General features: G+C 34.3%; 1 protein-coding gene across 8 annotated transcripts in view; it reads right to left on the bottom strand.

The window, feature by feature from the left end:
• Positions 1–144: 144 nt before the first annotated feature.
• Tatdn1 (TatD DNase domain containing 1) overlaps positions 145–15,246 on the bottom strand; it is a 33,892-nt gene continuing 18,790 nt past the window's right edge. For 3 of the 8 annotated variants that reach the window (XM_046464965.2, XM_046464967.2, XM_046464966.2), the window contains 8 exons: positions 15,090–15,233; positions 14,957–14,999; positions 10,219–10,304; positions 10,090–10,130; positions 8,119–8,195; positions 3,879–3,949; positions 2,583–2,709; positions 145–337 (listed from right to left, as the gene is read on the bottom strand). In XM_046464965.2, coding sequence (XP_046320921.1) covers positions 241–337; positions 2,583–2,709; positions 3,879–3,949; positions 8,119–8,195; positions 10,090–10,130; positions 10,219–10,304; positions 14,957–14,999; positions 15,090–15,233 — 686 coding nt within the window. In that variant the 3' untranslated portion in view covers positions 145–240. Of the gene's footprint in view, positions 338–2,582; positions 2,710–3,878; positions 3,950–8,118; positions 8,196–10,089; positions 10,131–10,218; positions 10,305–12,146; positions 12,212–14,075; positions 14,117–14,956; positions 15,000–15,089; positions 15,234–15,246 lie in introns of those variants that run through there. The other 5 variants (XM_046464969.2, XR_006856256.2, XM_046464970.2 and 2 more) reach the window with 5 other exon arrangements.

A 15,246-nucleotide genomic window follows, 5' to 3' on the forward strand; every position in this document is an offset into this window, starting at 1 on the left:
TTGAAGTATTATAAAATTGTATTTTCATACTTGATTAAATTACACAATGAAAATAGGTGTGATCTAATCATTTTAAACAAGAGCATTAAATGATATTAAAAAATCTTGATCTGATTTTATAGATAAAATTGAAGATGATACCTATTTAGATGACATCCAGAGAATTTTCTTTATTAAAACTTAGTCAGTTTTATCATGAAATTGTTACATACATGATGGAAAATGGAAGATATACCAGTATCAGGAAAAAAATAATTTAATGGTGTTGTTATAGAGTGTATTGGCTAATTCAAGTGGATCTTCATCTCTTACTGCTGACATTATCTCCAGTATTTGACTAAAACAAAACAAAAAAGGATGGTTAAATTTCCAAGCATGTATTCTGTTCTAAAGGTATATAATATTTTTTTCACATAAAGGAAGACCTTGTACTACCTTTAACAATAAGCTTAACAGTTGTTTTTAACAATATCAATAGAAAAAACTTTGTAGCAGCAATTAGAGACAAAGTGCTGAAGCTGACTTGGGTAGAAATAGAACCAAGAACAGCATCAAGTAAGTTTAAAATTGGCCTTCTATACCATGTGTACCACAATCATGGTGTTAACCCAGCAGAAAGGAAGCATCCTTTAAAACTGTAGGTCATAACACTTCAGTGAGTCATGATGAACATTTTAAAAATTAGGAGGATATGTATATTGCATGTAATGAGGGTAAGTACTTTTCTACTTTGGGTTCAGTTTTATTTACATTTATTTGTATATAATGATAATTGGGAGGACGGCACCCCAAATTTTCTTTATACAGACTTACTAACCCACTATTTGAAGAACTAGTCCTTTAAAGATACCGAGAAATGGCTACATAACCACTAAGAATGACAGCAAAGGAAGAATAAAGTGTGGTTGAGGGTGAGGGCTTTATGTTCCTATACTTTCTGTCCTGTAAGACAGAGAATAGCCCATGGGTCGGTCTATCAACTTTCTTTACCTAAAATGATAATTGTCAGTGTTTCCTAACTATTACATATAGGTAAGATACATGAATTAGAAGGTTCTAGTGTAAATTAAACATTTAGATACTCTTTGTAATAAGTTTTCTGTTCCCTTTATGGGTATCTTAACTGTGAACACCCAAAGGAATTGGTAATACAAAGTGTATGGCAATCTTCAAACATCTCTTGCCATCTAGTCTATTTTTATGTGGTTTCAATGGCCTAAAGCTGAAGTTATTTTTTTTTAATTTTTTGTAGTTGTAGATGGACAGAATGCCTTTATTTTATTTGTTTATTTTTATGTGGTGCTGAGGATTGAACCCATTGCTTCACACATGCTAAGCAAGTGCTCTGCCACTGAGCTACAGCCCCAGCCCTGAAGATATTCTTTAAAAAATAATTAAAAATGTATATTATCCTTGAGAATTAAATGGTTTTGTTTATATAGCACACCAGGCATAGGTTTTCAGTTATGCAAGATCTGTACAATCCTTACTACCTATCTCCTTTCCTGTCCTTCCCCACACTGATTACTAATGATACCTTAAAATCATGCCATTCTCCTGTTTGAAATCCTTTGGGTCCTGATAAAGTCAAAACTAAGGTTGTCATAAAGACCTGGACAATCCAGCCTCATTCTGCTGCCTTCTACCTAATCCATGCATCTTACTTATTCCCACACTAGGCTCCTTGCTGTAGATCAGCCAAGTCTTTTCTGTGTCTGCCTTTGCTCAAGGTGTTTGTCTTTGACTGGCCTAACTCCCAGTTATGCTAAGTAAACAACTGAAATGTCACCTTAAAGCACTCCTAGTTCCTTTCAAGGCAGACAGTTGCTATGTCTCTGGTCCCAGTTAAATTCGATATGTGCCCATTAACATGGTAAAACTAGCTTTCCTAGTTTGTTATAAGATTCACTGTAGCTTTTGACACGAGTGAGTATTTTCATGTGCTAAAATTATAATAAAATGACTCAAGTTACTACATTTTAGGAAATATACTGTGAAGTTCTGCCCCCCTTGTTAAATTTTTTTGATTGGGAAAAGGAAATTCTTTCATTTATCATTTTGTTCTAAGGCTTAAAGAAATGTGTGATTTCCTAAGGTGGTCAAATCATTTAAAATGCAAGTATCATTTAAAAAAGGTCTGCTAAGGCTAACTGATTACAAACAGCAGCAATGAAGTTACATAAGAATAAACTTCAACAAGGTAAGGTGATATGAATAGTTTTAAGATCCTACAAAATGATAGGTGACCAATTAGATTTTTTCATTGCTAAATTAAAAGTCACTGAATTGAGAGAAAGTGAATATAGGAGCTGAGATAACAGCAATAGGTACAAATTCAGATTCCTCCAAATCACTATTAAAATGACCTTTGACCTGAACTTTAACTTTGGGTCATGAAGATGTGTCACTGCAGATTCATTATTTCTAACATGTACCATTGTGGTGTACATTTGTTAAAGACTGACCCGAACTTGACTTGGATTTTATGAAACCTTGAATTTTGTTCCTTGAGTTCATTTTGTAAGTGGCATTTGGTGGTTATTGTCAATAATTTTTAAAGACCATAACAGCAAAACACTTACATTATATGACAGGGTTCATTTCTATCTTTTAAACAATGCCCATTTTCCCATTTCTTTTTTGTAGGAAATGAAGTTTTTACATATTTTGATCCAGCATGTGTATTTTTGACTCCACACCAAGGTGCATCTAGAGTTAGGTAAAGAAGTGTCTGTTAAACGGTTTACTTTTTAAAAATTGTTTTCTTATGAACATTATTAAACAAATACAAAACCTTTTAAGTAACAAGCCATTACTTAGCTTCAAAGCAGTGAAATTAATGCATCTGAAAACAGTTCTAAGAAAAGCACGCGATAAAATCCCAAATTGCATCTTAAACATTAAGACTCACTTTTATGTTATATTTAACAAAAGACCTTAACCTAACAAATATTGTAAAATTATACATGCTTTAACAAAAGATCTAAACCTAAAAGAAATACAATTCTAACAGGAAAACATTTGAGATAAATTTCTATAGTGCCACTTCTGAATGTGAAACTGGCCTTGAATACTACTTTGATCATTATAATAGGTTACATATTTTACAAACATTGTACTTTTAATGGAATCTTCTCATTTCATGACTTCCCAAGGAAATAAAAGTAATTTCTCCAGAGTGGCTCAATCTGAACTTTAAAGGCAAGGTATAAAAGCCTTGAGCCACAACATTTAGATAAATTTTAGCTTTTATCTCTTTTATTTTAAATAGATTCTAAAATCTTATACAAGTTTTCTCAGTTTACTTTAAAAATGTGGCAGAAGTAGACATTATAAATAAGACATTTGTTAATGTTTTTAAAAGAATTACTTAGGTAATTACTTATATATTTAGTTGTAGATGAACATAATATCTTTATTTTACTCTAAAAAATATATATATTTTTTTCATATGGTGCTGAGGATCAAACCCAGTGCCTCACACATGTAAGGCAAATGCTCAACCATTGAGCTACAACCCCAGTCCCAATTTTTTTATTTATCTTGAAGCTCTGGATGAAGTCCTGAGTTAGATTCCTTATTTAATTAAATATTCATATAATTACAACCTCTTTAGTTATCATGGATCCTGACACACACATACCCCCCACTTATTTGTGTTTCTGAAGTTTTCAGGCTTAGCCAAATTTCTAAAATTGAAAATAAAAACCACTTGCATAATTCTTCACCAATTAAAATAAAATCTTTGGGGAGGTATAACTGTTGAAGCTCAGCATGCTATTTTAGGATATTTAGCAGTGATGTTGAAGTCACATTTCCTTCTCTAGCTATTTTCTGGAGGGTAGTAAGTATGGTTTAATATGAAAATATCAACTTACCAGTTTCAATCATTAATTTTTCACTAGGTATTGACTTCAAGACTTCCAAATTAGCCTCAGTTTTCAGTGAGCTTAAAAAAAAATAGTGTATATTTACTTTAAAGGTAGCATTTAGTGACTTTTTCATATCATAAACATTTAAATTTTTAAAAACCAAAACCCCGTAACAAATTTATTTGCAATGTATTTTCGAAATTTTTGTATATGTACACTCATATTCTTCACAGAATCCAAATTTAAATCATTTCAACTAGATCTGCCTTTAGAAAGGATATTTTTTCAGGTTTATCAATTGATTTTTCAATAGTTTTTCTGTATCAGTCTAAGTAAAAGCTTAACTTTTTAAAAAATTTATTTGCATAACTGAGAGGTGTTCATAAGGCAGTTAACTTTCATTTTATTAACTTTCATTTTCAGCCCCTGAGACACTGGATTACTGCTCCTAATTCTTCAGCATCCTTTAACAGAATTAGGTATCTGTACTCTTGCCATGGTTTCTTATAAAAAGGACGAACTCCACTCTGAATCTGTCCATGGCTTCAAGACATGCTTTAGGCCAATGTGAGGAGATGACCATAGGCAATGTACCTTTTTGTCATCTGGATGGCATGATAAGTAAACATGCACTGAGGAGTTGCTACCTCTTCAGCCTGGGTGCCCAGAAGGAAAACGCAACCTGTGGCAGCCAAATTCCAAATGATCCAAGACCAATGATTGTGGATCTGAGTGCTTGCTGCAATTTGCCAGTGAGGTTTGGGATGGTTTACGATATAATTTGATGACAAATAATACTGTCCTTGTATTTTAAAATAATTATAAATATTAAATCATTTTTAGAACAGTTGTATGTTCATAGCCAAACTGAGCAGAAGGTAGACATTCTAGGTAACATCTCATGCCCCCGTGTAAACACAGCCAACCACACTCTAAAAATCCACAATACAGTGGTACATTTGTTAGAATTAATGAGCCCACATCAAAACATCATCATGGCCCATAAGCCCACAATTGACATTATTGTTCGCTCTTGGTGATATACATTCTGTGGGTTTGGACAAACAACATAGATACATCATAATTTCATCTGGAGTAGTTTCACTGTCTAAAAACCCTCTGTGCTCTGCCTATTCATCCCTCCCACACACCCTTCTTAACCCTGGAAACCACTGATCTTTTTTACTACCTCTTGAAAGTCATCCAAAAGAACAAGGAAAATAAAACAGTAATCTTTGGTGAAATCAGTAAACATTTGTTCTTTTTCTATTCTTTTAGTGGACAGAAAGGAGGAGGTAGGGGAGGAGGGGACAAGAAATCAAAAATAGTAAATATTTGTTAACCTTGAACCACAACATAGAAAGCACATGGAGAAATGATAAATGACATGTTTAAATGCTTTTAAAAGTTATGTGTCTGCAGAGACACACATTAAAAAGAAGCAAACCACATTTCTAAGAGCCTGAGAATGAGATATAGAAAGCTAGGATAAAGCAGGGGATAAAAACAAGAGTTGTTTGAAAAGTCTGGGTAAAGAAATGATGGGGCTCCCAGATTACTTATCTATGGTTGAGGAAGGAGGAAACCTAAATCAGAGCGCATCAGAGAACAGTAAGCACAAATGAGTAGAGTGCAGGGGTGAGGTGGGCTGAAATGAAGACTGACTGCTGTGGGGAGACCTCTAATCCCATCTTGCTCCAGGACAGTGTCAGGTACGGTTGTCAGTCCCTACCCCACTTTTCCAGCAGAGACCAGAGGATCCCTTTTTGGAGAAATGAACCAACCAGAAAAAGATCTCTATAAAATGGTATTTGGGAATCCCTAGTGGAAAAGTCAGTTCGCCATCTGAGCCTCCCAACTGATGGACTGTCTCCTACAGCACTTCCAAGCAGCTATTTTTTTTTTTTAATAGACAACGAAGAACTGCCATTGAAGAAAGCCCCAATGATGAGAGAATAAAGGAAGAAATAAAAGCAATCAAAACATTTTCAACTATAATTCATATCTTTAGAGATGAGAACTCACTGCATCTGTTAAGACTGGTATTTTAAAAAGCTTTCAAAGACTGAAAACAAAAAGAAATATTTAATTTTAAAAAGGTTGAAAATAAAGCACTTTTTATAAAAAAAAAAAAGCAGAAATACAGATGGAAATTGTAGAATAAAAAGAATATCAGACTTATCAATCTGGGATACTAAAAAAAAATATGAAGAAAATTCTCCAGGACTGATAGAAGCCTCCAGCTGGAAGGGGCCAGTAAGAGAGCAGCATAAAGAGGGACCAGAAAACAAAATAAGAACATCAAAACACATCTTTGTGAAATTCTATAATACCAGGCATAACTAAAATCTTCCAAAGGAAAAACAAGGTCCCCAAGAAGACACTGGGATTCAATATATCAACTAACTGTTCACTATCAACTAGAACCTACTGATCAAACAATGTAAGTTCTCAGTGAAAATGATTTCTCATGTAGAATTTCATGCCCAGGAAAACTACCAACCAAAAGTTGGTAGTTTCATTTGCTATGCAGGAAAACTTTTAAGAATACAGTAAGTTCATTTTTAAACATGCAAAAATCTCAAAAACTTTACTTCTCATGAAAACTTTCTTAGGAAACAGAGAATTTAGACCACCAAAACAAGTAATATTGGGGGCCTCAAAATAGGAGTGCTATCAGACAAGACACTAGTCTAAACAGAAAGAGCAGGGTATGGAACTAATGGAGCTATCAGATTATCTAGATAGATTTCCTCATGGAGAAAAAACAGATAAAAACATTTTGTAGAACTGTGGCAAGTATTAGAGGGCTTCAAAGTTTGAAGAAAACCAAGAAAAGTTACTTCAGAAAAATAAAAGTGGTATACCACATGGATCAGCAGTCAAAATGTATATAAAGACATAATGAAAACATTGAATATGCATAAACTCAAAAATTCTGAAATAACTACAATGGAAGGAATAATGGAGGTGGAGTTAGTGCGGGATATAAGAATTCCAGTGCTTATAATGAGAATAGGCAAAGGGAATGAATCATAAAATAAGAGTAGATGCACATAATCTGGAAATACTGTGACATACAGTGAAGTGGTTGCTCTGGAAGAGCTGACTTAGAGGCTGGGGCATGCTGGGTGGGGTTTGTGATAGTTGCTTATAAGTCTTTAGTCCTACTTGACTTTTTAATCACTATGCATGTATTCCTTTAAATATTAATTTATAAATTAAACCAAACCATGAATTTAAATATAAGACTGGGCACAGTGGCACATGCTTGTAATCCCAGTGGCTCAGGAGGCTGAAGCAGGAGGACAGAGTTCAAAGCTAGCCTCAGCTAAAGCAAGGTGCTAAGCAACTCAGTGAGATCCTGTCTCTGAATAAAATACAAAATAGAGCTGGGGATGTGGCTCTGTGGCCGAGTGCCCCTGAGTTCAATCCCTGTTACCCGACCCCCCACACACCCCAAAATGTGAAAGAGGCATCTAGAACATTTATATACTGAACTCTATAGCAAATAAGTAATTCCATTATTCTATTCCCAAAGATTTTAAATTATTTAATCAGAAAAGTGACATTGGAAAGAAACACTGAAGAGGGAAAGGAGTCTTGTACTATACTGTGATTTATTTTAATAAGCTACACTGACATCCTGTGAAAAGATCCTGGCGGAAGCTCTTATACGTCTGACACAAAACCAGCCCAGGCCCAAACTATGCCAGTGACTGCACTGGTGTTTGAGGTTTAGTGTGGGGTTACAGCAGAAAGGTCACAGAGCCAGAAGCCAGAGAACACAGGTTCTTAAACTTGGGAGTAACTTTATACCTGTTTCTTAACTTATTTAAGCCTGGTTTCTTAGCCTACAGAGATATATAAATGATTGTCAAAGAATAACCTTTCTCCCATGATCAGACATGACATATATATGTATATACAATGCTATAAACCATACATTTTAAATAGATAAAATGACTTGGGAATAAATTGGATTGCTAGAAAAAGCTAGCTGCTGATTTCAGCAGACTGTTTCTATTATTAGAACAGAGTAGAAGTCTAAGACTTTCAGGCTTTCACTTGTAATGGTAAATAGTACTGTTCCATTTCTTACATAAATACTAAAATTCTTGGGCCAGGATCAATGAAAAACACACATACTTTAATAAAAAATAAATATCAGCAATTCATTGTAAAACAATTTAAGAAACATGCTTAACATAAAAGTTAAAACAAACAAAAAACCTTAAGAACGTACCAACCATTAAACCCTATATAAAGATCCAAGTCAATCAGAGCAGCTACTGCTTCCTTGGTACCATCAAATGAATGCACCTAGGGACATATAGGCATAATTTTATTATAATTTATTCTTTAAAATTCTACATAACACTAAAAGACTTCCTAAGCAAAAATAATAGATGCATGTAAGGGTTTGGGGATCATAGGGTTTCAGATGTGGTAGCCCCTACAATTTTAATTTTCACTAAGGTTTCACAATTATAACCTCTTGTCATCTCCAGTGATACAGCAAGGGATTAGCTGGCTAGGATTTCTCTCTAGAGTGCTGTGTTGGTGTCTGCACCAGTTTCACCATAGAAGGGCAGTCATGTTTCCAAGCTTGGAAATGTCATACCACTATTGAAAACACTGAATTTTTCTGTTTTGAGTATATTTTTTCTAGAATAGAAAAAATTTAAGAGGCAAGTTTTAAGAAGCTCTATAAAGAGGTAAGCTTTAAAAATGTAAATTGTTACACAGTCAATAATATTGACTTAGCAGGCAAAAAGGAATGAGATGGTATTTTTCACCTTTAAAGACATAGGGGTTCACATGTAGTTTTTCATTCTTCAGGTATATTTATGTAATCAATAATAACAAATAACAACTGCACTTCCTTTACAAACAAGATGATGTCACATTACTGCTGAGTCCAGAGAATCTGAAACATACTATGGCTAACATCTCCCAATAATTAAGAAATTTGTTACACAGCTCTCCATAAAGGGATTATTCTTTCCCTCACATTTTTAGTCGACTAGAAAACACAACCTCAATTAATGGCAAAATAATTTTAAATGTGACTCTTCATAAACCATTTTAGAAAATTAGTTAATTCTTTGGTAATTTCTTTTTTACTAAAAATCAAACATTTACATTGGATTTGTTGTTGGTGGTGTTAATTTTTTAAAACTATTATAGAATCATCCAAGTAAAAGCTTACTTAGAAATAAAGCAAAAGAGAGGTGGAGTCTGCAGGCCATAATAAATACCACTGGCTATGCAAAGGGCATTAAAACCTCTCAATTCCCAGGTACAGTTCCAAAAGGATAAATTAGAGAGTCAATAAATTACAGAGAAAATGTACACAGTAACATTAACTCCAAAGCGATATAGAATACATACATATAACAAATGGTACAAAAAATGAGGCAAAGGCTAAACACTGAGAAAATGCACATGAAACTCAAAGACAGGCACCCATACATAATGGGTGCTCAGGGCTATTTCCTCTCCCCTTGGTTGGCACAGTAAACTGATTTTATTATACCTGGAATCATAGTTTTTTTTTTTTTTTTTTTGCTAGAGAGTCACTGAGACTCTCCTGAAATTGTATTTGAAAATCTATATATCTGAACATTTTTCTAAAGTGAATTCTCAAAAACAGTCCATGATTTGAAAAGACTAAAAATCACTGTCATTGATTTCTGAACTAGGTGATAGTCAGATGTTATTTATGGGAAATGTCTGAAAATCAGTGACTGAAATGTCCATATGGGAGCAGTATTTCAAGTGAAATATAAATTATAGAAAGGAAAATGAGTCTCTAGATCAGAGAAAACAAATCTGAAACTAATAGTGAAATATTTTAAGATATTATACAAATATATAAGTTTCTCAAAATTTAAACTGAAGAACATTCATGAATGGCTAATGGAAGAGACAGAAAAAGAATATCATGCGTAGCATCAGAATGTGTAGAAGTAAATTCATGGGGTTTTCCTGTGAATAGAATTTTATACTCATTCTTGTACATTGAACAAAGAAAGTATAATTGAAACAGTGTGGTTTCTGTGTTTCCTACATCTGACCCATAAATCCACTAGTAAACTTACATGTCTTTCAAATAATGGGTGTAGAACTGACATCTGAATTACTTTACAAGCCACACTTATTAACCAAGATGTTTTTGTGTATCATAAATTAAAGACAACCATTCTATACTTACCACCCCACCTACACACCGATCTCTATTTCTTTTCATTATGTCTGTGAATTAAAAATAGAAAGAACTTATAGGAATTAGCTTGATTTTTGAACAATTCTTAAATTCTAAATGAGTTTATTTTTAACTCACCTAAAAACTCAGTATGTGAGTTTCGACAATGAAGAAACATTGGTAATTTTGTTTTTTCTGACAGTTCAAATTGTTTTTCAAAGTATCTGCATAACACAAAATATTTTCCTATTAAAAATTTTATTTTAGCAAAAGAAGGACTATTGTCAAATGATTTTTTTAATTAAGGAATTTTATTCTCTAGAAATGATAGCTCTAAAATAGTGAATTCAGACATTAAAACATATCAGGCTTAGCAGAGGGCTTTTTATAACACATTTTCTGGAAAGGGAAACTACAGTTTCTGGGATTAAAAATTTATTTTCAGAACTGTTTGTTAGGTTTTCCATCATAACTGCTTAGTAAGCAGGTAGCATTTTACTAATGATTGTTAGAAGAAATGTATGGTTTATAATTAGCGTGATGGCAGATGTTCCCCTGAAGAACTACTTTTAAACTAGTGTCTCAACCAAATCCCATCAAATGAAACAAACATCCCATAATCCATGAGATCCAGACCCAGAGCAGGCATTAGTGGTAGAGAAGAACAGGAGGCTGCAGGCCCCCTACCAGTGAGGCCGGCTGACCACCAGACTACTTTGTGCTAACCACTCTAGGCTACCCAACCCTACAGATCCATGAACTAAGTCACATGACTAAGGCACAAATTTACAGAATCTAATGGTTGGTTTAGAAATTAGCTTTCTATCATGAGGTAGGCAAAAGGATGATTTATGAAAACAAAAAGGCTCATGACTGCAATTTTACGTAGTTGGAGAAAAGAAAGGTCCCTGAGTTTAAGCTATGTAGTATCATTAGAGGGCATGTGGTAAAAAAATAAATACTAATGATAAAATCAAGGATAATTTGTATGCAATATCAAATGATAATTGTCTTTAAAGGAAGAAAATTACCACGCTAACTTGAAACAATGATGTAAGTTATGGGGTAGGAATTGGCACCTCTGCCTGATTTACTTATGATTTCAGTTCATAAATGAAAACCATTCTTTATTTAAGTTTGGTCCTTTGAGTGAAGCTGTGATTCGATTTCAGATTGGATCACTGTTTCTTACAGTTCAGGGTCAATATTATCTAAAGACAAGGGCTTGAAAGGTCAGTTTAGCAGTGGAGGCTGTTATTTACCAGAACTGAAGCCATTGAAAAGCCCAGCAAGTGACACGGGTACACCTTAACACAAGCTGGAAATCCCTCTCTAAGCTGGCCAATGGCCTCAATCTCTCATCTCTAGGGTCCCCTAAATACCCAAAGGATCATTTTGAATTCTTGTCTGATATCTGGTTTTGGGACGGTGGGTACTAGGGATTGAATCCAGGGGCTCTCTACCACTAAGCCCTTTCTATTTTGAGCCAGGGTCTCAATGAATTATTGAGGCTGGACTTTAACTTGCCATCAGCCTGACTTTTGTCTCTGGAGTCACTGGGGTTACAGTCATGTCCATCTCATTTCATTATTTTATTTTTTTTAAGATCTTCACAGTGTTAACATTTTAAAGCTTCAAGAAAACTGTCCAGAGCAAATTGCTCCTACTCAAGAGAAACGAGCTCTAACAAGGAACAAGGAAAGAGTATAGCACAGGTCACAGAAACGGTTAAGTATAGGGGATGACTCAAAGATACCCTAAGCAAAAAGTATAACTAATGTTTTCATTTACAATGGCAATATTTCTAATAATATAACAAAAGCCACAATTTATTAAGTCCTTACTCTGTGCCAGGCATGCCACTATTAGCTTTTACATGTCATATGTTTAAAAAGATAAGCAGCATTATTCTCATTTTGAGGATGAGGAAAATTAAGATGTACAAAGGGATATATAACCACCAACAGCAACTTTAAAACATACCCAAGACTTGCTGATTCAAATAATCATACTTTTAGCACTATGTTATTGATGCTGTTATTTTTCAGATGCTTTAACTATTGTACCTTAATTTGTCTTGTCTTCTATTTCAATACGTTAAATTACTTTCTATTTTTCTCTTCTTTTTTTCCTGACATTTTTATTTAAAAACAAAAAGAAAGCAAAAACAAATCAGATGTTGTTTCAGATGGTATAAAAACACAAAGCAAAACCTAAATTCTTCTAAGAATAAACTCATTGGCAAAAGCTGAATTACAAGACTTTGTCCCATGTTCCCCTATAGGAATCAGAAAGAGCCTTCCTCCTTAAACTTTCACCTACCAGTTACCAAGCACCTGCTATGCCAAGAACACTGTGCTAAGTGCAAGGGAACTACAACAGGAGCAAGATTTAAAGTGCCACTGAAGCCACTCAGGACACAAGTCTGTCTAGCACAGAACAAACATTACCAATGCACTGTGCTAAGTGCTGGAGCAAGCAGAGTGCTGTGTGAGCACAGGCTGCAGACAGGGCGGGGCATGGGGTTTTGTTTCCTTAACAATCCAAACATGATTATTACTTCTGTATCTTTCATCCACTAAGTCATTTAGTGTTTTATAATTATTTTTTTTTTCAAAAATCTCAAGTTAAACTGCCAATCTTACCAAATTTCCACCTATTTTAGTTTGTCCTTAGTTTATTCTCTCCAAAAAAGGCCTAAACTATATGCTATCTACTGAAGACTTTCTGGACTCTCCTAGAAAAGTTAGTCCTCTCTGCTGTGTACATCGATTTCTGATAGCACTAACTAGCCATTTATAATTACTTATGTCCTCTCTTGTCTATGAAAACATGAGGACCAAGTCTTATTTCTATCATACTGGGGAGGCTCTCAGTAATCATTTACTGAATTATCAAAGGTCTAACTTTCTACACTAGATTAACACCTGAACAACTGGCACAGGAGTTAAATCATAAACTATATCGTGCTATACACATTGTTTTAGTTCTAATCTTGCTCTGATGATTTAAGTCTCTTCAGAACACTAAAATAGAATTGATATTATCAGTGTTTTCATTTAACCCTCAAGTTGAGTTTCAAGTATTTAAGTTGCATTTTAGAAATAGCTTTAACTCATCTATAAGTAAAATATTTACTAGCAAGAAATCTTGGGGGAACTATGCAACTGCCCTTGCTTGTTGTGATACAGTCTGTGATTCATAAATCTCAACCTGGCCCAAAACTAATGTGGAGGAATAACCTAAGAAACTATCAAACTGTTAACTTTTAAGGTGAAGTGAGTTGACTACATGATATTCAGAAGAGGCTCAGAGCTCTAGTAACACTGCTGGTGGCCTTGTATGTGTCCCTGGAAACACAGCAAATGGTATACCGCAATTGCACAACTCTGAAAGGGTTATATATAAAAAAGAGGCCTGAAAGAAGTATGTGGCCATAGGACTTCACTTTAACTCAGCCTACTCCACTTGGCTATAGATGTCAGACTTCAGAAATTCGGGAGATTCGAATCTTAAGTTATGACTGACTCCACTAATAAACCTGCTCCTTACTGCAGTGGTTTTCAACTACAATGAACAGATCAAGATTCCACTTTAAAGCAAAGCAACAGGCAGGGGACTCAGTAACATATTTTTGGCATGTATAAAATGAAAAACTGCTTCAGGCCATAAAGTTATTGGCTTAATTAAAATCACATGACAACAAGTATTTATTATTAAATATTATGATAGGCAGGAGGGCTGAAAGTTCAAAGTCAGCTTCAGCAATTTAGCAAGACCCTCAGCAACTTATTTATTTATAAAGATAAATAAATAAAAAGGGCTAGGGATGTGGCTCAGTGGTTAAATGCCCCTGGGTTTAATCCCTGGTACCAAAACCAAACAACAACAACAAAAAAGTGGATGTTATCTTAAGAAAGAATCTGAGCCAAATTCTCCTTTATATATCAGAAACTAAGGTATGGAGCTGGGGGCAAAGCTCAGTGGTAGAGCACTTGCCTAGCATGTGTGAGGCCTTGAGTTTGATTCCCCAACACTGGAAAAAGAAAAAAAAAAAAATTAAGGTGGATAGAGGTTGTTTATTCTTAAAGGTTGTTAGTAACAGCTAGTATACTTTTATTCATATTTTTGTATTCTTTGAGTTCCCAGCAGTTGCTGGCATGTATTCCATAACTCCATAAATATTTGTTATATGAATGAATAATTAAGTTAACCTCCTTTAGAAGTTCATTCTAATGTTTTAGTATCTCGATAATTAAGATGTTTCTGAAGTGCTCATGTTTTAAATTAAGACTTGACCTAATTCTTATTTTCAACCTATATAACTGACCCAACATACGATATGAGCTCCAATTAAAAGCTGCAAGTTGCGCATTACAGGAAGTCCTTGAGGCCTGTGAACTGTGGAATTTTCTTAGGAGCTATAGTTCTCAACATGGCTCCTATGAAAGGGTTCTCACTGTTCCCAGCTAACAATATCCAAAGCCCAGCAAGAGTAATATATGCTCTTCTTGCTTTGGTGATTGATCTTTTAATCCCTTTTTAATATCCTTTGCCCTTAAATCATGTCCCCCACAACTGAATTTCATTCTCTCCATTGGAATGGTTCATGCATGATCCATATGTTAAACAAATGAAAAACAACAAAAAAGTCTTGTAAATTCATCCCTTATTTCTAACAAATAGAATTGGTTAATCAATTATATCCCTTATGAATTATATGCATGGAATTTGTTTTATTTAACTTTTGATATACACAGGGAAAAACAAAAACATCCTGAGGCCTAATCTAACTATGTGCTCAATTCATAAGTTATTTTAAAAACATCACTACTAGGATTTTACAATTATTACTAATATCATTAAATTTCCTTACTTGAGCTGGGTATCTCTGGGACAAAACTGTAGTCGATCAAAGTCTTTAAAAGATAAAAAAGAATAATTACTTAGGACTTTACAGAACAAATCTGCTATTTTCAAAGTCATCTAAGTGGCTGGCTTCCACTTACCAAGTCCACATTCCCCTACTGCTACAACCTTCCCCTTATTGTTTTCAGCAAGATTTAGCAATTCCATTAAGTAAATGTCAGGATTATTCTTTTCAAATTCTCCACATCTTGTAGGATGACATCCAACTGTGCTGAAAAACATATCTAACACAAAGTA

This window comes from Marmota monax, unplaced genomic scaffold (genome assembly GCF_021218885.2).
Source record: "Marmota monax isolate L192 unplaced genomic scaffold, Marmota_monax_Labrador192_F-V1.1 WCK01_AAM20220418_F8-fsc00003, whole genome shotgun sequence".
Taxonomy (NCBI): domain Eukaryota; kingdom Metazoa; phylum Chordata; class Mammalia; order Rodentia; family Sciuridae; genus Marmota; species Marmota monax.